The sequence below is a fragment of the Schistocerca serialis genome, chromosome 5 (genome assembly GCF_023864345.2).
Source record: "Schistocerca serialis cubense isolate TAMUIC-IGC-003099 chromosome 5, iqSchSeri2.2, whole genome shotgun sequence".
In the NCBI taxonomy this organism is placed as follows: Eukaryota; Metazoa; Arthropoda; class Insecta; order Orthoptera; family Acrididae; genus Schistocerca; species Schistocerca serialis.
The window spans coordinates 322951679-322978671 of NC_064642.1; the positions used below are offsets into that span (position 1 = coordinate 322951679).

General features: G+C 40.1%; 1 protein-coding gene across 1 annotated transcript in view; it reads right to left on the reverse strand.

The window, feature by feature from the left end:
• LOC126482394 (ER degradation-enhancing alpha-mannosidase-like protein 3) overlaps positions 1 to 26993 on the reverse strand; it is a 207291-nt gene that overhangs the window by 68786 nt on the left and 111512 nt on the right. Inside the window, exons 12-13 of the mRNA XM_050106508.1 lie at positions 17871 to 18030; positions 16706 to 16876 (exon numbers count right to left, since the gene is read on the reverse strand). Of these exons, the coding sequence (XP_049962465.1) occupies positions 16706 to 16876; positions 17871 to 18030 (331 nt within the window). The remainder of the gene's footprint in view (positions 1 to 16705; positions 16877 to 17870; positions 18031 to 26993) is intronic.

A 26993-nucleotide genomic window follows, 5' to 3' on the forward strand; every position in this document is an offset into this window, starting at 1 on the left:
TCAGTTGTTTGGGCCATTAACGATTTCTGGTTGTACTTATTTGGCAAACCATTTACCACTGTGATTGACCAACAGGGTGACTAGCCTGAAGAATGTGTGGCGTTCACTGATGATATGGCACTTAGGCTTCAGGAGTAACATATCAGAATGGTATTCAAAAATGGACACAAACACAAGGCCACAGACTGCCTTTCAAGGATTTCTTTGATGGAACACAGCAGCATGGATGAAACCTGACACTCCTACATTAAATGACACTGTTGCTGAGCAGAGAGAAGATCCCATGTTGCTGAAAAACATAGAAGCCTTAAAGAATGAGGAATCAACCAAAGAAGATTCCAAATAATAAACAACACACTATAAGAGAAGCTATGATCCAATGGGGTGGAAATGATTGCTCATTATCCCAGCTCATCTACAGCTAGCTTTCCTAAAGTTTTTCCACAATGCTCCAACATCTGGTCACCTGGGCTTACTGAAATTTCTAGACTGATTCACATATCACTGGCCACATCTCTACTGATCTTTTAGGCACTATCTGAGCCACTGTAAGGAATGTCAGTGATTGAAGCACATACCACAATTATCTCTGTTGCATCTGGTACCACTTCCATCTGCAGCAATGCTATTCTATCAAACTGGAATTAATCTCTTGTACTCACCCACTATGCTGTCACAAAGGCTGTGCCACCTGCCAAAGATTCACAAACTGCAACATCCCTTGTAGAAGACACCCCTTGTGATGATCTATGATCGTGGATATGTTTCCCAGTCAGGAATGGTATCAAGGTAATTTCATGGTATGATGTCATGCACAGGATGGCAAACATCTGTCTTCTACAGATGAATGACCTTACAGAATACTTTAGCAAGGTGGTAGCAGATAAGCTCATGATATATGCTGATGGCATACAAAGAGATTGAAATACAATACTCCCTGTCATTATGTTCACATATAACACAGAGAGACGAAGACTCTGTCGGCTTCACACCATTAATTCTAATTCTGCTCCATGGTTATAAAGCCAAAACAACAATGGATATATTGTTTCCTTTTCAACCAGATGATGCTCAGGATGGCTACATGACACACCTCATTATAAGGGCCGAATAAGCAAGCCAGGTGACTCACATACAGACCATGTATGCTGAGAAGTGCCGAGAGCGCTATGATGCCAAACAATGGCCAGTGACTCACAGCCCGGGATACCTGGTATGGGTTTTTACACCTATGCAGAAAATGAGACTATCAAAAATGTTACTAAATTGCTACTTCAGTCCATATTGTCCTTACTGTACCCTTCAATGTTTATTAGACATCACATACAAAGTCTAGGATCATGATCCCTCATCACAAACACAAAACACAGAGATGCCACCCATGTCCTCCGCATAAACCCCTACTGCAATCCCGAGGTGCAGTTTGACGATGGGGACTTCCTTTCAAGGAAACTGAAACCCACTCCCCAACTGAAAAACTTCAATGAGAGAGATTACTTTGATGCTCATCATTGTGAGGAACACGTGACAACACAAGAAGAACGAAAGATTCTACCAGTGTAGCCATACAGAGGATTATTCACAAGATCTAAATACAGGGTGCTGCAGCTGGCTCCAATGAGAAGTTCTGAAACAATGAGTCAACATTTTTGTAGGAGATAGAGTAATGCTGTGAGCTATGTTGCAAGTAGTACAGCAATTAGTGACACTGGGTGGCGTGTTGTGGAAAACCAGTTCAAATAAGACCACCAGCAATTATTTTTTATTTTGTATTTATTGTTTCCAAAAGCTTCTCAATTTTTTTTATGTTTGTCTGAATATATAAATAGCAGCACTCTCCAACCACGAGTTCAGTTTTTTCCTATCTGTATGCTGATGTTCGTAATAAATGTGTTTTTACTGCTAAGTGTCATACTTCCCTAAGATCTGCATTTGATTGTGGTTACAATGTGACAATGCAAGAGGGGTAAAGGAACAGACCTACAAAATTATAGACCAATATCCTTAATGCCAATCTGCTGCAGAAGCCTAAAGCATGATCTCAAAGTCCAAATATAAAAAAATTACTTGAGAAAGAAAACCAGCACAGGTTTAGACAGTATCGCTCATACGAAACTCAGCTTGCCCTTTCCTCACATAATATCCTGCAAACCATGGATGAAGGGCAAAAGGCAGATTCCATATTCCCATATTTCACAAAAGCATTCAATACAGTGCAACACTGCACACTGTAAACAAAGGTCCGAACAAATAGGGAAAAGTTTCTCGATATGTGAGAGGCCTGAAGACTTTTTAAGTACTAGGATCCAGTATGTTACCCTAGATGGCAAATGTTCATCAGACACCAAAGTCTCATCAGTGGTGTCCAAGGGAAGTGTGATAGGAGTGCTGTTTTTCTCTATATACTTAAATGATCTGACAGAAATGGTGAGTAACAATCTGTGATTATTTGTTGACAATGTTCCAGGGTATGGGAAAGTGGTGTTTTTGAGTTACCGTACGAAGGTACAAGATGACAGACAGAATTTTTATTTGATGTGATGAATCACAGCTTGCTTGGAAAAACATAAATTAATGTAGATAAGTAAGAAAAACCATCCTGTAATGTTTGATTATAGTATTAGTGGTGTGCTGCTCGACGCAGACATGTTGATTAAATATCTACATATACCACAGTGAACTGGCATGAAATGAAATGAGCAGGTAAGGTCAGTTGTAGGGAAGGATACAAGTATATGAGTTACTGTCTTTAAGGCTTTTACAACAATGAAAACAACCAATTTTTGACAAAATAATTTAATTGCATGGATATAAAATTCACTCACCAAGGGGCAGCAGAACACATGTATTAAAGAGGGCTGTAATTAGGCAAGCTTTCAGGGCCACAGGGTCCTCCTTCAGACAGAAGGGTTAAAGGGAAAGGAAGAGGGGTGAAAGAAAAGGACTGGAGAGGTCTAGAAAAAGGGGTAGATTTTGGGAAAGTCATCCACAACCGTGGGTCAAGGAGACATACAGCAGGGGATGAGAAGGATAGGCTTTGCAACACACCATGCGGGTGGCTCATTACATAAGATGAAATTAAGGGTTGATTTGATATGATCAAAGTGGTGGTGACATAGAATGGTGGATTCCTTTTAGGAGGAGCAGAAGGATGAGGATTATACAGCTGTAGTCTCCTTGATAGTGCGGAATTTATTAGAGAAGACAGCAGCCCACCAGATGTTGTTCAATCTCTAACTGAGAAAAGGTCTTAATAGCACATCCCAGTCTGCGCCTGGGATCATTGAAGTGAATGTTGGGTTAGTGATCACTCCTCTAGCCAAACACAATATGTTCATTCCTGTGATACCCTTATGAATTGGGACCAAGAGAAAGATAACTGAGCAAGCAGTATGACCAGAATCAAAGAGATGAACATGAATAGTAGATATCACAGAGTGACGAGAGTAACCTCGATCAACTGCCTACAGACTGTTCATTGAATCATTATAAATTAAAATGCAGTCAAAGGAGGTCTATTTAACAAAATGTACGACTCCGATATTGGCTATCAGCTCTGCCATGAAAACACTACATGTTTCTGGCAATAAATGTTGTTCCTGAGTAGCAGAAGATATAAAAACATTTCCTGTCCTTTCCTTGGATTTAGAGGCATTAGTGGAAATGATGGTAGCACATCCCAAGGCTTACGTGGAGGTCCCAGCAGAAAGCCTTGAGCTGGATTCTAGCTGGTAGCCCCACTTCAGGTTGTGTATTAGGGACTCAATGCCACCATATGCAAAAATTAGTTAAGTTGTATTATCATGAACTTGTTGGATGGTGATCATATAGGTGCACAAGGTTAGTACCACTGGAACTGTAGAGGTAAAGTCCAGAAAGAGTCAGTGAGCAGTCTTACTCCATGACGATGGGCTGGGTTCAATAGTTTTAAAGACGATATCACGAGTCCGTAAACCTGGCTACCAGGATCCAATAAACATGTAGTAGAACTGCGCAATCTGCACCGCATGAGGTGTGGGTAAGGAAACAGATTGTGTTAAGCTATTGCAAGAACCTGGCCTACATATGACAAATATAGGGCAGAGCTATGTCAGCTTTTATCACACAAGAGTTCCAAAACCTGAGACTGTGCAACAACATCCAAGGAAGAGTTCTGGGTCAAGACGCACCATGGCATGATAGAGATTCATCGTGTGTGTTTTCGCTGGAGAGAATTAGAAGCCACGAAGAGAGTTCAAGTAGAGGCCATTTGGATGGCTCTTGGAGCTCATGTTCATGGCAAGGCTACAAACTGGAAGCTATACCAAATGCAAAAGTCGTCCACATACAGCATGGGAGTAACCACTGTTCCAACAGAGGTCACTAGCACATTGATGGCAACAAGGAAGATGGCCTCAAGGTGAGCCAAAAGAGACATACTAACTCTATCCCAAACCAATCAGTGGAGAAAAAAAAATTGACGAGTAAAATCTGTAGTGAGCCTTGAAATCCCCAGTCATGAAGGGTAAATGAAATGGGATGGTGCCAACTGAGGTCATATAATTTATGTAGATTGAATAAGACCACAATGAGGTGCTGGCTTTTCGAAAAATCCCTGTTGGATTGCTGTTTCCAAAATAACCAGATAGCTGGTTGTTTTTCACTCCCTCCCAAAGACCACACTGATAAGAGGATAAACGGCCCAGTGAGTCAAGAAATCAGTATAAGCATTGAACTATCATTCTTTCAAGCCATTTGCAGAGAATGTTGGTGAGGTTAACTGGTTGGTAGCTGCTAATGGATATTAGGTTTTTGCCAGATTAAAAGCATTGTGATGATGATACTATCTTACCACTGCAAAGGGAAAATACCTTCTAGCCAAATATGGTTGAGTAGATAGAATCTTTGAGTAAATTTTGACGTTTGATCATCTGATTAAGAACTGAGTCAGGGCCGGAGGCTACACTGCATGCTGAATTAAGAGTTTGAAGCAGTTTCCAGTCAGTCAAAAGGCTCAGTATATAATGTGGCGTGCCAAGGGATAAAGGATAGGGGGAAGACTTCAACTCGTTTTTTATGCATTTGAAAGGAAGTCAGGTAAAAAGAGAGAAAATACAAAAAGAGTCTGAAATTGAGCAGTACTTTGTAAAGAAAGTTATGACAGCAAAGCAAATTCATGCTGATTTTCAGAACACATGGGGGACTCTGCTCCATCATATTTAACAGTTACCAATTGGACAAATGAGTTTAAATCTGGTTGGGGCAGCTTAGATGATGATCCACCTAGTGGCTGGCTGAGATGTGGCACTACCCGAGAAATTATTGCCAAAGTGCATACAATGATCATGGAGGATCACCAACTGACAGTACGAGAAATTGCTGAAAATGGGGAAATCACATTTTAACAGTGAAATTCAATATGAGAAAATCATCTGCTAGATGGATGCTGCATTTTAATGCACAATCAGAAATGCATCAGAATGGAAATGTCGAAACAATGTTTAATCCATTTTCTGAGCAACCAATAATAGTTTTTGCACCCATTTCTGACCACAGGTGTTATTTGATTCCACTACTATACCCCAGAAAAAGAGAGTCAAAGCAGTACAAATAAGTTGATTCATCAATTCATCACCACCATCAAAGAAAGAAAAGGCAACATTGTTGGCCGGAAATGTAATGGTGTCAGTTTTCTGAGATGCAAAAGGCTCGGCCATTGGTAGTGGGATCCCTGCCAGTTAACCGAAAATTGTGGTATAAAATAAAGGGAACAAATTGGTGAAAATCCATAATCAATGTTCTATGAATGAGCTACACAGTCAAACAAGAGAATTTGTTCTACAGAATAATTCTGAGACAGATATAACCCTAGTGTAAAAATGCAGCACAGGAAAGTACTGCAATGGTTAGGAAGGGGGGGAGGGAGGGGGGGCACCTCATCATGTACATACTTACAAAAGAGTTGTGAGCCCTTATGGAGCCTGGAGAGTGGTAATTGTTCTTTTCGTGAAACACTATTAAGAAAGTTTAAAGAACCATATTTAAGGCAGACTGCAAAGCTATTCTACTGCCACCAACCCATGTCCATGTAAGGACAGTGAAGACAAAATAAAAGAAATCAGGGCTCATATGGAAGCATATAGACAAGTCATTTTTCCAAAATGAGATTTTCACTCTGCAGCAGAGTGTGCGCTGATATGAAACTTCCTGGCAGATTAAAACTGTGTGCCGGACCGAGACTCGAACTTGGGACCTTTGCCTTTCGTGGGCAAGTGCTCTACCAACTGAGCTACCTAAGCATGACTCACGCCCCTCCCTCACAGCTTTACTTCTGCCAGTACCTCCTGCATGGAGAGCTTCTGTAAAGTCTGGAAGGTAGGAGACGAGGTACTGGCAGAAGTAAAGCTGTGAGGGCGGGCCGTGAGTCGTGCTTGGGTAGCTCAGTTGGTAGAGCACTTGCCTGCGAAAGGCAAAGGTCCCAAGTTTGAGTCTCAGTCCGGCACACAGTTTTAATCTGCCGGGAAGTTTCAGGTCATTTTTCTTCGTACATCCATATTTAAACTGGGTGGAGGTGAGACACAGCTGGCATAATTGTTGAGCATGTGTTAGTCTCACCGCAAACTGCTAGACTGAGCCACACACAAGTGATTTCACCAAAGTGTAAGGGCCTGAAGATAGCGTTGATGCAACGTTGAAACTAGTAGCAAAGTAAATATAAAATCTTAAGTACAGCTGGAGGAATTTCAGTTTTAATAAAAGTCATTTTTCTCCTTTTGCCATTTGTGAGTGGAACAGAACCATTTGCAAGTGGGACAGGAAAGGGTGTGACTAACGGTGGTACAAGGTGCCTTCCACCATGCACCTTATGGTGGCTTGGATGGTATATACGTAAATATCAATGAACAGATCTACATTTCTGGGGATGGTTAGCAAACAAAATGTCTATCTGACACATACTTGCAATAGTAACAGTTTTGAGAGAACCCAGAAAGTATGTTGTTTCTGGTATACTCACATGAGTTTGCCCCAGTTTGATGAAACACAATCTATTTCTGATAACGGATAATGTAGCGGTATAACTGACAATCTGGCATATACTGTTAACAATTACAGCACAGTGCCCGTACACCACACGGGCGCAGCTGGCCAGACGTTGCCAACGGTGCCCGTATACCGTACGGGCAAGCTTTTATTTGGCACCATAAGCGCGTTTAGCGTGTCTCCAAAGCAGTTTCGTCAAGTAATGAGGTACTTCATTCTTCTTCCACAAGAGGCCAGCACTTATCGGCTATCTCATCCTGGAAGCGGTTGTGAGCACTATAAATACAAAGTTATCTGCAGTTCATTCACACGTGTTTACGATTATGAAAATGGCACACAGTTGACGACGGCCGAGATCTTGGATATTCTTTATGGAGATGCAGGATCAGAAATGGATGATTCTGACAAAGAGGATTCGTACTCTCCAGTCGAAAGTACAAGTGATGATTCAGGTATGTATGTGTGTCAATTGTTTATAAATTGAAGAGTTTACTACCGCATTTTGTATTGTGAGTAGTGTTCATTACTTCACTTGCATATAGTAATTTAGTACTAAAGTTCGCATTATTTTTTTCTATGCAGACAGTGGTACAGACCACCAGTCACTATCTGTGGTACCTGGTCGTGTGTGCCTCACTGAACACTAAGAGCAAGTTTGGTCAGAACTAGATGATCAGCGAGCACTGCCGGATTTCCAGGAAGTAATCAGCGTAGCATCGCATTTTTCAGATGCCACTGAGGAGATTCAATAATTTAGTTATTTCTTCGATGACGGCATTATTCAGCACATCAAAAGTGAAATGAATCGGTACACTGGTAACGTTATTACAGCAATGAAACGCGAAGGTAGCCTGAAAATAAACTCTGTTTGACATAAGTAGTCTGCAGTGAAATTGCAAAACATTTACTGTTTTTCCAGTATTATTTTGGATATGTGCATCATCAAATTGCGGAAAATCAGTGATCATTGGTCAACAGACTCGTTTTTACAGACAGGATTTGCAAGTAAATTGTTGAGTTGCGATCGATTTTGTGCTACATTGTCGATGTTACACTTGAATGACAAGGCTACATTCATTAGCACAGGCGAAGAAAAGCATGAGCCACTTCATAAAGTAAGGCCTTTTTTTGATTTCTTTGTAAATAAAAGCAAAAGTAGTTTTCAACCAGGCATGAATCTGACAATAGATGAGGCAATGTGTCCCTTTCATGGTAGAATAGGCTTCAGAGTACACATGAAAAACAAACCCAATAAATATGGAATAAAAATGTATGCTCTCTGTGATTCATCAACTGGTTATATGCTAAACTGTGACGTATATACAGGTTCTGCAGAGAATGCTGACAGTAGTATCCAGGGCCTTGTACAAAGTTTGTGTTCAAAGTACTTTGGCAAAAGACATTGCGTTTATATGGATAGGTACTACACCAGTCCATCTCTTTTGGACACTTTGTGAGAAAACAAAACTCTTGGAGCGGGAACTGTAATGAAAAACAGGAAAGTTTTGCCACGAATATTCAAAACACTCAAACTAAAAAAGGATCAGATGGTTTTTCAAAGGAAACACCATCTCTTGGCAGAGAAGTGGAAGTCAAAACAAAATGTTTTTTTTTTTTTGTCTTTCCACAAAGCATGAGTCTACCAGCACTAGTATTCAAGTGAGGGCCAAAGGCTGAATAGCAGAAATTGTAAAGCCAGACGTTTGGGGTTGACAGAGCACATCAGTTCTCCAGCTATTATCCATTTGCCCGAAAAACTTTGAAGTGGTGGAACTGTCCACAGTTTTATTTTGTATAAAGAGAAGACTAGGAAGAACATATCCATAGTAGACTTTACTCACAAAGCGGGAAAGAAATTGGCTGCAAGGGTTGAAAAATTTTTCAGCAACAAGCCGCTTCATCCTCACAAATTGAGAGGACATTTGCAAAGCACTTTCCAGAGAAGGTCCCACTCACTGCAAACAAGGTGAATACTACTAGGTATTGCAAATTATGTTCAGACAGGGGAAAGAAAGAGATGGGTAAGCGCGTCAGGAAGGAAAGTAGATGGTGGTGCAAGGACTGTGATGTTGGCCTTTGTGTCCCACAGTGTTTCCAGGATTTTCACATAAAGGCTGACTACATCCGAACTATTAAAATATTCTGGTTTACAGGTACCTGCAGTTAGACACTCCAGTAATATTTTTAAAAAATTTAGATACAGTAATAATGGAATTACTCAAGAGAGATCATGTAAAACTTTATTATTCACGACATTTTTGTGTTTTCTTTTTTTAATTAAGACACCCATTTCTATTTTACATTGTAAAATAAACTCACATTCATGTATAGCGCTTACTTTTTCCTTTTAAATGATGCAAGAACCATATTCCTATCATTTTTCTGCTCTTTGCAATCTAATTTCAAACATCCATTAAATATGCCAGTTCACAGCCAAGTGCCAGGTGTAAAGAGGGCAGTGTAGAAAGTGTTAAAAACACATTTAAAGTGCAGAGTTTAACATGACACATTCTAAAAACAACAAATGTACAACAGACAATTCAAGTTTTATCTCTGTTTCAAAAGTCATATTGTCCTATCATGTTCGTGTCAAAATTTTCAGATTCTGTATTTATGTTACAAAATCCACATCACCCACACTATAGTATTTTTTTTAATGTTCCTCTGTTAAATTTACAGGTTCTGTCTGAAGAGACAATATTTTTAAACATAACAAAATACATAATAAAAATAACCGGACAATTGCAAGTAGGACTCGGGCTCTCAGGGCTTTGTGCAAACTTGATTACGCAATAATAATAAATTTTTGTTGCTCAATGGCCTGGAGAAAGTATTTCTATTGGCTGTTACTTTGGTGACTAATGTGTCCCCAGTCCCACATTTCTCAAGCTTTTTTCCTTTGGGGTTCACCAAAGTATGTTTCAAACTCTTGCGATGCACCTACATGTTATTTTTTCCAGATGCAAAAAAGCAAATGAATAAAGTACATAAAATACATTTCTTTTACTATTGTTATGTGTATAGCCACAAATAATGATGGGTGTTTTCTAGTAAATTGGGCTAGTCCAAGAAACTAATTTGTCAAGAATTTTTTTATGTTCTAGATATTTTTTCCACGGAAAATTAGACAACATTAAAAATCTTTTGATGCATTTCACATGTATTCGGGACACACCAAAGTGTTGCAACACGGTGGTCGAGAAATCCAATGCTGGAAAGGGGGCCCACAGTGTAACCTGAATTACGAACCAGGTGTTTCTGATGGATGCTCACATTGTTGAGAGGCATAGGCGAGGTTAAAGTGAAGACTGAATAATTTGTGGTCCGACCAAGATTCCATCCACAACCTCTCAGTTTCCAGGCATGCGCTCTACCACTAGGCTGCCAGGCCGGACATCAATATAGATAGTTCATTTACAGGTTTTGGTGAGTCAGTTTTTGAATGTCAAAATATGTGATACATTAAGACTTTATCTTTTATTGCAATGACTTAGAATATTAAACTATGTACACCATCAAGGAATGGGACAGTACATCTACAACTACAGAGATACTACACAAGCCACTGTATGGTGCATGGCAGATGGTGTACCACTGTCATTTCCTTTCCTGTTCCATTCGCAAATAGAGTGAGGGGAAAAATGACTATCAACATGCCTCTGTATGATCCCTGATTTCTCGTATCTTATCTTTGTGATCCTTACATGCAATGTATGTATCGGCAGTAGAATTGTTTGGCAGTCGGCTTCAAATGCTGGTTCTCTAAATTTTCTCAATGGTGTTTTTCAAAAAGAATTGTCACTTTCCCTCCAAGGATCCCCATTTAAGTCTGCTAAATGTCTCTGTAATACTTATGTGTTGTTCGAACCCACTGATAACAAATCTAGCAGCCCACCTCTGAAAGCATCAATGTCTTTCCCCAATCCGACCTGGTAAGCATCCCACCCACTCGACCAGCACTCAAGAAGGGTGGCACCAGCATCGTATATGCGGTCTCCTTTACACGTGAAACACATTTACCTAAAATTCTACCAATAAACCAAAGTCAACCCTTTGCCTTCTCTACCACAGTTCTCACATACTCGTTCCACCTAATACTGCTTTGCAACATTATGCCCAGACATTTAAATTACTTGACTGTGTCAAGCAGGACACTAGTAATATTGTATCTGAACATAAAAGGTTTAACCTTCTTGCTTATCTGCATTAACTTACATTTTTCCACATTTAGGAGTAGGTGCCATTCATCACATGAACTGGAAATTTTGTCTAAGTCATCCTGCATCTTCCTACAGTCACTCAATTTCAAAGCCTTCCCGTACACTATGACATCTACAGCAAACAACCACCAATTGCAGCCCACTCAGTCCGCCAAATCATTTACATATATAGAGGACAATAGTGGTCCTATGATGCTTCCCTGGGGCACTCCTGACGATACCCTTGTCTCTGAAGAACACTTGCTGTTGAGGACAGCATAATGGGGTGTGTTACTTATGAAGTCTCTGAGGGGGGCTTGTTTGGGGGAAGAGACCAAGACAGTGAGTTCATCGGTCTCATCAGATTAGGGAAGAATGGGGAAGGAAGTCAGCTATGCCCTTTCAAAGGAACTATCCCAGTATTTGCCTGGAGGGATTTAGGGAAATCACAGAAAACCTAAATTAGGATGGCTGGACATGGGATTGAACCATTGTCCTCCTGAATTTGAGTCCAGTGTGCTAGCCACTGTGACACCTCGCTTGGTACGAAATCTTTGAGCCATTCACATATCTGCGAATTTATTCCACATGTTCATACCTTCATCAACAGCCTGCAATGGGGTACTGTGTCAAATGATTTCCGGAAATCTAGAAATATGGAATCTTCCTGTTGCCCTTCATCAACAGTTCACAGTATATCATGTGAGAAAATGGCAAGCTGAGTTTCGCATGAGCAATGCTTTCTAAAACCAGGCTGATTTGTGAACATAAGCTTCTCAATCTCAACAATATTTATTACATTCGAACTGAGAATATGTTCAAGGATTCTGCAACAAACAGAAGTTAGGGATATCAGTCTGTAATTTTTGCAGGTCCATTGTTTACCCTTCTTATATACTGGAGCCACCTTGACTTTCTTCCAGTACCTTGGGACTTTGTGCTGGGTGAGAGAGTCATGATAAATGCAAGCTAGGTTCAGGGCCAATGTGAGAGTACACTTGGTAAAATCGAACTGGGCTTTCATCTGGACCCGGTGACTTGATTGCTTGCAAATCTTTCAGTTGTTTCTCTACCAGGTAAGCTTATTCAAATATTGTCCATACAGGAGTCTGTCCGATGGTCAAATGATAGTATGTTTGTACAGTTCTACTCTGTGAACGATTTCTTGAACATGAAATTTAAAACTTCGGCTTTTGTTTTGCTATCTTCAACTTCCACGCTAGACTGGTCAACAAGGACCTGCTGCCAGATCTTTTACTAAGGTGTGGCGGTGGTAGCAATTGTATGCTTCATTCATTGATCTTTTCACAGACACACAAAACTCCACTAACTTTCGCTTGTCGTCATTTGTGCGTTCCCTTTGGAACTGAGAGTACAACAGCCTCTGCTTCCTCAGCATCCACCTAATTTCATTATTAAACCATGGTGGGTCTTTTCCATCCTTTATCTATTTACTAGCCACATAACTCTCCAGACGCCGATTTACAATCTGCTTACTCTTTGCCCATAATTCCTCGACATCCATCTTACTGGAATTATGTGATGCCAATTCACTGTCTAAGTGAGATCTGTTTATCTGCTCTATCTAGCAGAAACACTCTCCTATATATCATAGTACATGACAAATTTCAACTGATGCACCTACCCATTCCTGAGAAAAAGAGGTCTTTATGGATAGCCATATCTTTTGAATGCACTGTCTTAGAGGCTTAAATTTTTTACTCCGCCATTGGACTGTGAACCATAGTACCCAATTTCAACTTCATGCCTCTACCCATTCCTCCAAAAAAAGGGCTCTTAACAGACAGACGGACAGGCAGACTGACATACAGAGGCATAAAAAAATAAAAAAAAATAAATAAAAAATAAAAAAAATAAAAAAATGATATAGTTACAAATTAAAATACCTTATAGATTTTGGTGTGTGAGTTTGTATCAAAATACGTAATACATGAGATGGTACCTTCTGATTTCACTGACTTAGAAGCCTACATTTTCCTCACTGCCAAGAAACCATAGAGCTTAGTATTGACAAATATCAGCTTTATACTTCTATTTGTTCCTGAGAAAAAGGGGTCTTCATAGTCACGTCAGTCAGTCACTCGGACAGACAGACAGGGTTCACTTTTACCAATTATGGTACAGAACCCTAAAAAAAGGATGTAGAAGTTCTAAGATGCACAATATTTCTTATTCAGTTTTTTTTTAATTTTCCACAAATTTAGAAAACTGGAGAATGTGATTTCTGCATCTACACCCCTCAAATATATTGTGACTGTGATCAACTGATCTATTTTTGCAGAAGTAACAAACTAACATTAAAACTAAAGAAAATAACCAAAGTATTCATGAAAATCAGTGAACAAAATATGAACACCTTTTAAAACAATATGTCATGAAGCTTGGGTTGAAACTTTACAGGCATACAATGTAAATGAAAAGCATGACACACTAGTAAAGTCACTTATAATTTCAGTGTAGCACTCCCGAAGTAAACAGCCAAGATAAACTGCAAGCTCAAACCAGTGAAAAATTAAAACACAGTAAGAAGTTACAAGAAGAGAGATGACTGGGGAAAGTGAAACTATAAACTACTACAAAATAAGTGCAGGAAAATGAAAACAGAGGCAAAAACGAGAGACATTATTACCACCAAATCTCATAATACAGCTAGTACACGAACAACATTGCTATAAATCTTAACAGTTCTTTCAGAGCTGGAATTTTTCTATGAAAACTGAAGGTAAGCAGGGTGAGTGGCCAGAAAGGCTTCCCAAAAATTCAGGAAATAGGACGTATAATAGGTAAGTTGTTTATCTGGATAAATACAACATTCTCAGTCTGATGGAAAATACTATACCATCATTAGATGATAAAAGTGCTTAGTTTCTGAATATTTTCAAAACAAGCCTCTGATAAAAACATTATAAAGCTAATCTGCAAGCAGGAGAGTGGATACAATTATACCTAAGCAACATGAAACAGTGTGTGTCAACAGAAACAAAAACCATTACATACACAATGCCACAGGGGTCAGTAATGTGGCCTTACTCCTTAATCTGTTTGTGAATGATACAGGTGTGGAAAAGAAAGAGACAATATGACAATACTAAATGAAGACAAAAATGTGAAAGAGCTTGAGAGAGAAGCATATTTTTAGAACTGCACAGCACAAAGGTTCATGGAAAATGAACTGGTTACAAACCTGGAAAAGTGTTTAGGAACAAAGAAGTTGGATATCTACAAAGGTGAATAAACAAGATTGAAGAAAGTAGAATCCACTAAAATCTCCAATATTACTGGGGAAAAAAAAAGAGGCGAAATGGAAACAGCATCTTAACATTTTTTGTAAGAGCGCAGTTCTGTCATATTCATAACGAAATTTCAAAAGCGAGATGATGGTTGGCCGGTGGTTATATCATAGCCCTGCTTTTACATTCCCAGAATTAATGTTTTCCCACCATTTACAACATTTTTTATTGGTCCCTTCTATGTTCAAATGTTAATTCACACTCACTTCTGCTTCATTACAATTCTAAGTTTCTCACCATTCACATTTAATGAAACAACATTCATGGAGAGAGGAAGAAAAAAGTTTAAGTGAGATAAAATGGTGCTGGCAACGCAGTGGCTTTCAAGCAGTATTTACAAACATTACACAGTTAACTTTCTAGAGCTCTGCAATACCCAGTTCTGAAACAGTAGAAGTTGTTACAAGTGGAAACAATTTGTGCCACTATTTCTTGATCTCCTAACACTGCCAACCTAACAGCAACTGTATTGAGGGTAGTGTTTTTAGTGGTCATGTTTTTGAATACAACATTGGATTGAACTAAACATCAGTATTATTCCAAATTGACTGAAAGTTAGCAATGATAAAGAAGAGCTAGGCAAGTCTCTCTTCTGCATAATGCACAAATTAGTTTTGAATCATTGCAGATGGAGCACCTATTGTGAAAAATGAATGAAATACCTGGGAATTGCAGTATCTGATTTGCAGCAAAATATTGACAAGTGCTATATGGCATGAAGCAACTGCCAAAGTAGTTGTCAGGTTGGGACTAAAAGCAGCACAACTTAAATAGCTGTGAGTGAAACAGAAATACATAACATTGAAATCAATCATAATCATCAATCACTTGTGGCACTACTTCCAGAATACATCCCAATTTCAGAGATTTTTTTTTAGCCACAGAATGATTGGGGAAGATTAGAAAAGAGGAACAGATTGCTCAGAACAAACAATGAGAGGGATGCACCTCTTGTGTGGATGAGGTGAAACCAAGATGAAGAGGGAAACGACAGACAAAGTTATGAGACAGTTATCACAACTTGCAGACAAACTTATGTACACAGTATACAATGAACTCTGAACAATACCTTGATGTAATAGTGACAACATGAGGAAACAAACATACAGGAAATAAAAAAGGGGGTGGGTTGTGCTGAAGGGGGAAAACAGTAAAAAAAAAATAAAACTAAAAAAACTAATTAAGATCATTTTAAGAAAAGTGTCATTCAAAAAGACAGAAAATATCTTCAGCTTTTTAAATGATCCAAAAGTAAAAATTATCAACATGACACAATAGGCAGAAAATATTTCAAAAGGGAAGGCATCTTAATCTTTACATATCTAAAGCAGCAACATATATAACAAAAGACAACTCAAAAACTGTCGAGCAAACACTACAAAATACAAAGGAGAAACCAGATATGAAACATACCCCACCAATAGACAATCTCTGAAAAGGACCTCTGTACTTGGGTATCAATTCAATACAAATTCTGTCCACAAACCTTCAGAAAGGTGTACATGACAATAATATCCAAAAGAATCTCCTAGACCATCTACTGGAAAAGGAATATTACACTGCTTAAGATTACTAAACAAGTTAAATTTTTAAACACTCATATTGTTCTTTGTAACTATTAGTATTGAAAAGCCTAGTCAAAATAGTTGTTCTTTAGGAAATATGTAATACTGATGTTTTATACTCTTGTTGTGTACCATATTAAGTGCACACCATTGTCCACTATGTAATCCTACAAGTTAAAATAAAAATTAATCAATCGATTGAGCTTCTATTACAACAGAGTTTCTGAAATACTGAAAGTCAATCACTAAGTTTTCTTTCTTTGTTCACTTATAAGTAACAATATTTGTGTTCTTGCATTGAAAAAAAGTACTACGTAACCATTCATGCAATTTGTAAGTCAAGATATATTTTTGTACAGCTTTTCCGTATTTTTACAAATTAAACTGGTGGCTTCCCAATTATTTTGAAAGAAACAGAACGAGCACGAGAAAATCGTATATCTATCTGCAAGAGATCATTCCTGAAAATTTGCAAAAACAGTATGCCTCCACTTTGTTAGCTAAAACTACTGGGACACTGAAGTAATACACAACTGAACATTTGCAAAGGAAAAATGGTATAGCATTATCTACATTGCACTAAATTTAAAATAAAAATGAAAGAAGTTACCTGAAATTCTTGTGCACGGAGCTTCCGATTAAATTGTCTGCGTGGGCAGACACCTGATACCATATCCTGGAGCGGTTTGCGGAGAGATGCAGGAAACAAATGAAGCATATTTGGGCATGAGCGAGCAAATTCTGCATCTTCCTCCAATTTGATTTCATTCTGATCTTTGATCTGCAAGGACAGCAATAAACATAATTAGAAAATATCCTTTGATGTCACAAGCTAAGGCAATGTCCTTTCATGTCACAAGTCAAGAAAACGTCTACTGATCCCTTTTATCACTGACAAAGCTAAAATAAGTGAAAAAGAAAACCATTTAAAATTATAGAAAGAAAGATGCAGAGCGGCAAAAAGTTGTTGCAATACAATGAAATTAGCACAATATTTTATTGTGTCTTCAGTACAGCATCAGAGAGCTTTTATGGGCTCAATGAAATACTGTTACCAAAACTCTTCCCAATATACATGTGCACTGTTACATAACCACTGCTACTGAGTTTTCCAATTGCACCTTAAAACTGCTGTGTACTTCGTGCCGAACATTCTGAACTATGTAGATGGCTCCTCTTTACATAAATGACTGTCATTATCTTCATTTTTTGACTCTGCCCCTTTCTTTATTTAACATTTATTTTAAATGAATAAATAAAACAGCAAGTAATGATACTATCTTTACTACCTTACCATACTCCCTGTAAATTTGGAAGTTATTATAACTACAAATATACTTTTTTAAATTATTACATTTTAAAATGTTTATAACTCAAATTGGCCATCACTTCCCACTCAAGAGATGTATTCTACCAAGAGAGAGTAAGACATGACCTATTGGAGATGTGAAAAGTACACAAAGAGCACAACAAACAGTGACATTAAGTTTATTTAATAATTGCTATAGTTTTTTTATTATACCCCAAGATGAGAAACTAAGGTACTAATTACTAATTTGAAAGCCAAAGACCCCTGAATACACTATGAGATATTACCTGTTTATATTATGTAAGTACGAGTCACAACCTACATTTCCTGCCAACCAGCTCTATGTCCATATGCTAAAAATACATATTCTACGGCAGATCTTGCAACTTAGATGGCCATATATGAAAATAAGAATTTGAAACTTAAAGCAACAGCAACAAAGTACAAAACTGGTGAGTGTACTTACTGTTATCACTGTATAGTTGGAATTACGAGCTAAAGATAATGGCAGTAGATGAGCTTCTGTTGTGAAGAGAAATTCATCCAAGTCCAATACAAGATCTGAAGGCTCCGCAAATAGCAAATAGAGGTATTTGAATGTTTCTGCTAACACAAAGGAATCCATTCTGAAAAAGAACACAACTGAAATGTAATTAGGGTTCATACTACAAACTTGGACTGGAGCAAAATGTGCTAAGAACACTTTTAAAAATGCAAGGTATTTTTTATCACATTTTGTAATAATTATTTTTTGTGAGCACATTATATCACAAAAATTGTGATAAACCCTGAAATAAGTGGTACATACTTCCAAATATTTGAGCACAGAAGCTTTTTGGCACAATCCAAGTGATTTTTTCCACAATATGTGTCATTTTCAGCTCAATCACTCACAATGACAACTACAACCATTGTGTCAGCTTCATTTATTGTACAACAATGACAGAATGTCTATTACAGCAATCCAGAGACATCATGCATTTCATCTGGAGCTCATTGTTTTCTGTATTAGTACTGTGCTCTTTCTGGTAGATGGCACTAGCAGAATATTTGTGAAACTGAGTTCAGAATATGAGATTACATGTAAGTAGTCTTTATTTCGTGAGCTCAGTGACTGATAGCGTGCATGACTATATGAACAAGCTGTGAGAATATGGCGGAAAATGGACAAAATAGTATTTTTTTTGACAATGGGGGGAACTGCATGTACACATCAAAGCATGCTGAAGTGAGAAATGAATGCTCATGCGAGAAATGGGTGCTTACGTGGCAATGAAGTGAACCACATGCCATTCAATGGGGAATGAATGTAATTGTTGTTATTGCTATTTCTGATATTGTTTATAGGGTGCATGGTCACTCAACATTGAGGTTATCAGCGTTCTTACATGTATTAAAAGAAATGAATATGGTTAAAAGGGTTACAAACGTTGGCACACACATTTATCCAATCACTCACTCATACCTCATGTGCATTGATCCAAACAATCATTCCATATCACAAGCCATGAAACAAAGGAAAAATAGTGGTAGGTACTACACCTGGGAAGAAAACAGAAGTAAAACAACGCAGGAGCTAAAACAATGGCACAGGGATATGTGACCAGCTGATCACTTCCAAAAAACATGGGTTCGTTAACACTTTAGGAACATCTCCCTAATTTTTTGGAAACAAGTTGGACAAATCACAAAACCTTAAAAGTCCCACCACATTCATTAGAATGTCAGTTAAAATACAGGGCAGATCTGATGACAAATCGGCTGCTGCCCTCTGGTCCAAATGTAAAAAACAATCTAGCAAAATGTGGTGCACAATAATTTGTATGAAATATGCACCACACACTGGAGGGCCCTCTGCCAGAGCAAGAAATCATGCATCAGAGGACTGGCCTATACTGATGAGTACAGAGGACTTCATCCTGTCTTCATGCCCGAAAGGAGGTACTCCGGGGTTGCTTAGCAGGCTTTACTAGAGGCAGATTATTATTTGTCACTTCCAGCCACTCGTCTTTCCATCGACATGACTCTGTACCACAACAGTGAAGTGACAGCATACAGGGGAATGGCACGCTGAAATAACTGAGGATCACAACACACCACCTTGGCTGCTACATCTGCTCTTTTGTTCCCACCAGTACTCATGCACCCTGGTATGCAGCAGAAAGACACCTCCTCCTCCAGCTGTTTTAGTTGGAGGAGGGTGTCTTGGATATTCTAGACTACTTTATCTGCTGGGTACAAGTGTTGTAGGTAGTGAAGAGGAGTCATAAAATCAGAACAGATAAGGAATTTAGCGCTTTAAGCACATTTCACCTGCTATAGTGCCTGCAAGATTGTATACAATTCCACACCAAAGATAGTAAAGCCTTAAGGCAGCCAGATCTTGACGACAATCAGCGAAAACAACAGAGCAACCACCAGACTACTCCTGTTTTGATCCATCTGTAAAGACAGCTGAAAAGTTGTGACACTGAATTAAAATGTCCTTAAATAATGTAATAAAACATATGTAGGATTGAAACCTCTCCAGTACTGCACTATACCTAAAAGCACACTGGGCAACAGCAGTAACCGGGGTGGCAGACAGTTAAAACCCTGAATTTAGGGGTTGTAATTGTTCCACTACAAGTGATTCCAGCACATGCCACACACAGATCCCAAATGGCCACATTGCTCATGGATGACTGGAAAAAAGGCATTCCAGAGGCAGATGAGCAACAGTATGGTATGCAGGTGAATCTGAAGCTGCGAGAAGCCTGCATGCCTGATGCACCATGAGGAATTGCCGGCAGATGGTGTATGGCAGTTCTCCAGCCTCAGCACTGAGACTGGGTACAGAGCTGATGCTGTAAGCACCTGTAGCCAGCCTAATCCCCTCATGGTGGATACCATCAATAACATTCAGGTAACAAGGCCTCACTGACCCCTACACTGTACATCCATAGTCTAGCTGTGAACGTACAAAAGCTCCATAAAACTGAAGCAGACACACCCTGTCTGGCCACCAAGATCTGTGGCTAAGGTACTTTATGAGTTCAGAGCCTACTGTGTTCTGGCTCTCAAGTCTCACAGGTGTGGTAGTCATGACAATTTGAAGTCAAAAATGAGGCCCAGAAACCTCACTGAGTATTTAAAATGTAGAAAGGTGGCCGTCCATAATATGGAAGTCAGATAAATTAAAAATACACACTTCACTGCACAAAACTGAAAGTCCGATTTTGCAGCCCATTCCTCTAACCTCCACACTGTAAGCTGCAGATGACAGTTCGCTGCTGCAGCACTGGATGATGAACAGAAAACAGCAAAATCATCCACAAATGAGAAGCACTGTACAGGACTCCTTGCTGTGGACACAATACTGTTTATGGCTATGGCAAAGAGGGTAACACTTAAAACACTGCCCTGAGGAACATAATCCTGCTGTTCAAAACAGTCTAACAGCACATCACCAACTCAGGACCTAAAAAGATGCTTATATGGGAAGGACCATATGACGATGAGGAGGCAGCCACAAAAACCCGATTGAGGAAGTTGCACAAGAATAGTGTGTGTCCAAGTAGTGTCATACTGACATCAAAGAATACACTAAGATAGCAATTTTTATGCAGGAAACCCTGATGAATAGCCACTTACAGTAGGATCAAATTGTCGACAGTGGACCAAAACCTCCAAAATTCACACTGAGTGGCTGAAGAGTTGCGTGGTCTCTAAAACCCAGACCAGATGACAGTTACCCATTCAGACCTTGGTCTCTCCTACACAGCTCATTAAGTCGACGCTCCAGTAACTACTGGAACATGGGCAGTCCTTTCCCAGTTTGAGGAGAGGTAGCAGAATTGCCTCTCTCCACAAGTTAGGATAGCTGCCTGCTTGCCATTTAAAATTAAAATATTCAAGGAGGATTTCCTTTGATGCTTCTGGTAAATGTCAAAGTATGCAGTACCGGATTTGGCAGTGATTGGATGTAGTGTCCTGAGTCTCAGACTGCCGATTCCAGCTCCCACGTGCAGAAAGGGCAGTTCTAAGACTCAGAATTGTGGGATCTGAAGTCCAACTTTCCCCTCTCTGCAGCTATGTGGTATCTACATCTACATTCACATCCATACTTCGCAAGCTACCTGACGGTGTGTGGAGGAGGGAACCTTGAGTACCTCTATCGGTTCTCCCTTCTATTCCAGTCTCGTATTGTTCGTGGAAAGAGATTGTCGGTATGCCTCTGTGTGGGCTCTAATCTCTCCGATTTTATCTTCATGGTGTGGTGTCACCGCCAGACACCACACTTGCTAGGTGGTAGCTTAAATTGGCCGCGGTCCATTTAGTACATGTCGGACCCACGTGTCGCCACTGTGTGATCGCAGACCGAGCGCCACCACAAGGCAGGTCTCGAGATACGGAATAGGACTCGCCCCAGTTGTACGACGACTTTGCTAGCGACTACACTTACGAAGCCTTTCTCTCATTTGCCGAGAGACTGTTAGAATAGCCTTCAGCTAAGTCCATGGCTACGACCTAGCAAGGCACCATTAGCCTTACATAGTTTGAAAGTTATCGTATGAAATGTCTCATCAAGAATGCTGTAAACAACAAAGGATATATAAAAGTTAAGTATTCGAGGAGCTGCATACTTTTCTTGCTACCATTCACTACTTATCCTGTTCCAGAATTCACGCCCGTCTGCGTTAGATAGCGTGCATTTCGGCCGCCTCTATCTACAAGGTGTTGGCACATTTACCAGCACATCACATGGTCTCTTTGTGAGATATACATAGGAGGGAGCAATATACTGCTTGACTCCTCGGAGAAGGTATGTTCTCGAAACTTCAACAAAACCCCGTACCGAGCTACTGAGCGTCTCTCCTGCAGAGTCTTCCACTGGAGTTTATCTATCATCTCCGTAACGCTTTTGTGATTACTAAATGATCCTGTAAAGAAGCGCGCTGCTCTCCGTTGGATCTTCTCTATTTCTTCTATCAACCCTATCTGGTATGGATCCCACACTGGTGAGCAATATTCAAGCAGTGGGTGAACAAGTGTACTGTAACCTACTTCCTTTGTTTTCGGATTGCATTTCCTTAGGATTCTTCCAATGAGTCTCAGTCTGGCATCTGCTTTACCGACAATCAACTTTATATGATCATTCCATTTTAAATCACTCCTAATGCCTACTACCAAATATTTTATGGAATGAACTGCTTCCAGTTGCTGACCTGCTATATTGTAGCTAAATGATAAGGGATCTTTCTTTCTATGTATTCGCAGCACATTACACTTGTCTACATTGAGTTTCAATTGCAGTGAAATGCTGGATCATGGCTGCCATCAGCAGCAGTCGCTGCAAAATTTTCTGCCATCATCTGAGCGATGTATCCAGGTGCTGTTTGGAGATAACCCTGTTCATCCCACTGCTTTGGTAAACGACTGTGTTTACCAGAAATCCTCCTGACCACTTCTGATACTTTTGTAGAAGAAGTGGAAAGTTGACTGAGTCCAAGAACACTTGTCATGACCTTTTCTTGCTCTCCTTGGTTCTTTTGACCTGAAAGGCTGTGAGGTTGTCTGCTGTTGCGCAGTACTTAAACCATCAGAGTGTTGCATGCCTGTCCCAGTTTGCTGTACAGCATTCATCAAACCAAGGTACAGGTTGCCTCTTAAGATGACCTAAGGACTTTGGGATGGGTAAGTCAGCTGCATGATGGATCACTTATGTGATGCGGTCCACCCATTCCTGGTCACTGTTGCGGTGTTCAAACATAGCCAGCTGGCTGAACAGTGTCCAGTTAGCCCTGCTGATTATATACTTCGGTTGCTTCTGCTCAAGCAGTCCTCCATCCAGTAGATGGATCCACAGTGGGAAGTGGTCACTGCAATGAAGGTCATCAGTTGCTTCCCACTGTGCTGAGTCTGCAAGGGCTGGAGAGCAGGCAGACAGACAGACAGACAGACAGAAATACCTGTCTGAAGATGACTGAGTAGCAGCCAAGAAATGAGTGGGACCGCCTGTGTTAAGAATGCCCAGCGCCTAACACATGATGAGGTTCTCAAAGTTTTGATCCTTGGGGCAAGCACAGCCCGAACCCCATAAGGTATTATGGGCATTGAAATAACCAAATAGGAGAAACAAGCGGTGCAGATGTGCAGGGAGAGCCTCAGAGTCTATTGCATCCAGTTGAGGTACGTACAGGGAGCAGATAGTGATTTTCTGACCAACATGAACAACAACTGTTACTGATTGTATGCCAGTAACCAAGGAGAGGGCAGAGGAGTAATGTGCATTATTGACAAACACAGAAACCCCACCGCCTCTGACTCTTTCCCCAATCAGGTCATCCTCTTGGTCGAGGGTATATCTCCGTAGCGCAATGGTGTCAGTGGCTTTGAAATGTGTTTCATGCAAATACAAGTACAGGGGGTGTGCCTGTGCCAGCACTTTCAGTTCCCCCACATGCATCCTGAACCCATTTATGTTTCACTGTTGTACGGGAGCCATTTATCACTGGGCTTGCAATTTCACCCTGTCTTTCTGCTGGAGTGGGGAGCCTGCAACAGAAGGACATTCAGCCTTGGGGCAAGATGGTTGCCCTGGGCAGACTTCGCACTCCATCAGCTCTGATGCAGAAGCAGCAGAACCATAAAGTCAAATGATATCAGCATGGTTTGACAGTCTACCGCCCTGTTTCGCCTGCAGTGGAAGCTTCCCATTCACTTTTTTGGTCTAGAATGACTTTGTAGGAGCTGCTACAGCAACGGTGTTGGCAGTGCCAGATTTCTAACCAGACTCTGCCTTTGGAAGCAGTAGGAGCTCTGCAACTGTATCTTTATTTGATGTCCTCAGGAGGGCTATGGGGACTGAAACAACTGCAGCTTGTCAAGTGCACTGACATATACAGGTGTCAGTGCTGACACTTCCACCATCCATTTGTGTAGAAGAACTGACTGTCAATATAGGCTTTTTAAAGGCCAAAGCAAAAGATACAGTGTATGTGGGAGGCTGCATGGCTTTATAGATCTTTTTGGCCTCACCGTATGGGATGTGTTCCAATGTTTTAATCTCCTGTATCTGCCTTTATTTAGGACACTGCAGTCCCTACTTCAGACAGGATGACCCCCAGAGCAATGTATGCACTTCGGAGGACAGGTGCAACCAACTCTGTAAAGAGCAGCCTTGCTACATTTTTCCACATGTGGCTTCAGCCTTACATCCTAAGGTGGTGTGCCCAAAGTGCTGTCATTTAAACTATTGCTATGAGTTGGGGACATAAGGAAACCTGCCTTGAAATGCTCTGGGAGTTTTGCACTACTGAAGATAAGGATGAAGGAATCAGATTTTACAAGATCCACATCCACTCACTTCAATATATTTTGCACATCAACAATCCCTTCTTGAGCCCACTCATCTTTTCAATTCCTCCTTGGGAATAACAACCACATCTCTACATGATACACCTTCGCTATTGTTCAAGGTGTTGTGGAGCTTCATCTCTATGCCATATTCCCTGAGGCACATAACTTTCCAGAGGTTTGTTGCTTGTTGAGAACTAGTAGTTTCAACCAACAGTTTTCCATTACGCAATCAATTGACAGATTTCAGAGTATCTTTGATTCCTTCTGAATCTTTTTGAATATAAAAAGGTGATACTTTCTCAAAGCTGCCTTCCTTACATTTGGAAATCAAAAAACACATTTTGACCAGCAGCGTGCATTCTGTTACTATTCCCTGAGGAACTCAGTGTTAAGTCCTGAGTCTGGAGGACTGGCTTCACAAAGCCTCTTGTAAGATTGGGTGTTGGTACCCACCAGTGGCCAGTCCATTCCACTAGGAGGAAGAAGAGAAAAGTTTGAGGGTTCCATCTTGGTCCCACGAGCAGATAGGGAGACGAAAGCCCTGCATGCCTCAGCAAGACTTATACAGCTGAGGTGTAGCAGGTTCCCCAGACGTTGCCCACTAACGACTGTTCCACCTCAACAGCCATGCATCTCATTGGTGTGCAGCACACCACCAGGAGCCTGAGGGATTTTTATAGGGACTTTTAGCATCCTCGCAGTTCGGGCAAACAAGCCAAGATCCCCATTCGCTGTGACACACGATGTCCTACCGCCACACTGCACGGTGGTCGCTGAACCATGCCCTGTGCTTACGGTGACAGAGGACTGGTGGTGCTTACCACTCTCAGCTCAGGAACCCCAGGGTCACCAAACCAGAACCCACAAAATGAATGCTGAGCCCCTGAGGGCATCATTGGAATTGGGACAATGTCGTGACTCATCCAAGATAATGATACTTTCACAGTGATATCTGAAATGGATGGTTTATTTCTACAACATTTGTGAGAAAATACCACAAGCTTCAGGATATAAATGAAAATCTGACACCACCATATTTTTGAGTCAGTTCAAGAGAAACAAACTCTCAAGCCACTAAAACAATGGCTTATGGTTCAAATGAGAACACAAGCTAGTTTTCTGTAACAACAAACAAAATGAAGGCACACTTTGCTATCTGTTTCTGTATGACTCAAGACAATTTCTCAAAAAGAAAAATAATTGATACTCCAGTTTTTTCAATACAACACCATTGACATGATTCACAGCTGTCTCCGAGTATTTGTTCTTTCCTTCCGATTCACCAGAAATACTAAATGATTAACTGAAAAACTTAAGGCCTGTCATTTTGCAATTGTTCAACAGATTTCAAGGCTTATACTTTCCAGGAAAAATATCAATACTGATGAAACTTAAGGTCAAACTTTCATGTGTTTAGTACAATCCATCAAAGAGTTAGATTTGGCACAACGATACTTAATGTATGTTCAACAGAAAAGGGTACTGTTATAATCTGAAGATATATACAGAAAAGGAGAAGGAAAGTGGTAATATGGCTTTCAAATTTACAACCACTGAAAAGACTGTGTGCAAAATGTTTGCAGGTCTGTTTGGGCAGTGGAGAACTATTTACATGGAGAATCGGTACATCTCCTGCAGCATGCTGAGCAGAACAACTCCCACTATTGAGACCATAAAACCAAAATAGAAAAATACGTCACTTCAGTTCAGTGGAACTTGGCTGAGGAACGGTGAATTAACATTTGCATTAGCCATTAACATTCTCACTTTAGAATAGCACACTTTATAATAGATTATTTTATACAATGTGCAAGGAAAAAAAGAACAATGAAGTGTAAACCACATTTTTTTATTGGTACAATCAAGGATTGGGTGGAGTTGAAATAATCGTACATGAGAAAATACACTGATGAGCCAAAAAATTTTGACCACTGGCCACTGCAAGATAGAACACCTCCTGGTGGTGTTGTAGGCACATGTCACAGTAAGAAAAGATTGTAAGTGGAACAGAAAAGAATGAGCAGTCTTTACATTGAAGATACGGGCCACAAATATGGAAATCCACTGATATAAGTGGTTTTAATAAAGGATACATTGTTGTGGCAATGTGGCTGGAAATGAGAATCTCTGGAATGGTGAAGCTGGTCATTTGTTGGTTTACTATTGTCATAAGCCCCTATGGAAAGAGATCGAAGGATTGTGGAACAATGAGTAGACCATATGGTATTGGATGACAGTATCTCATCAC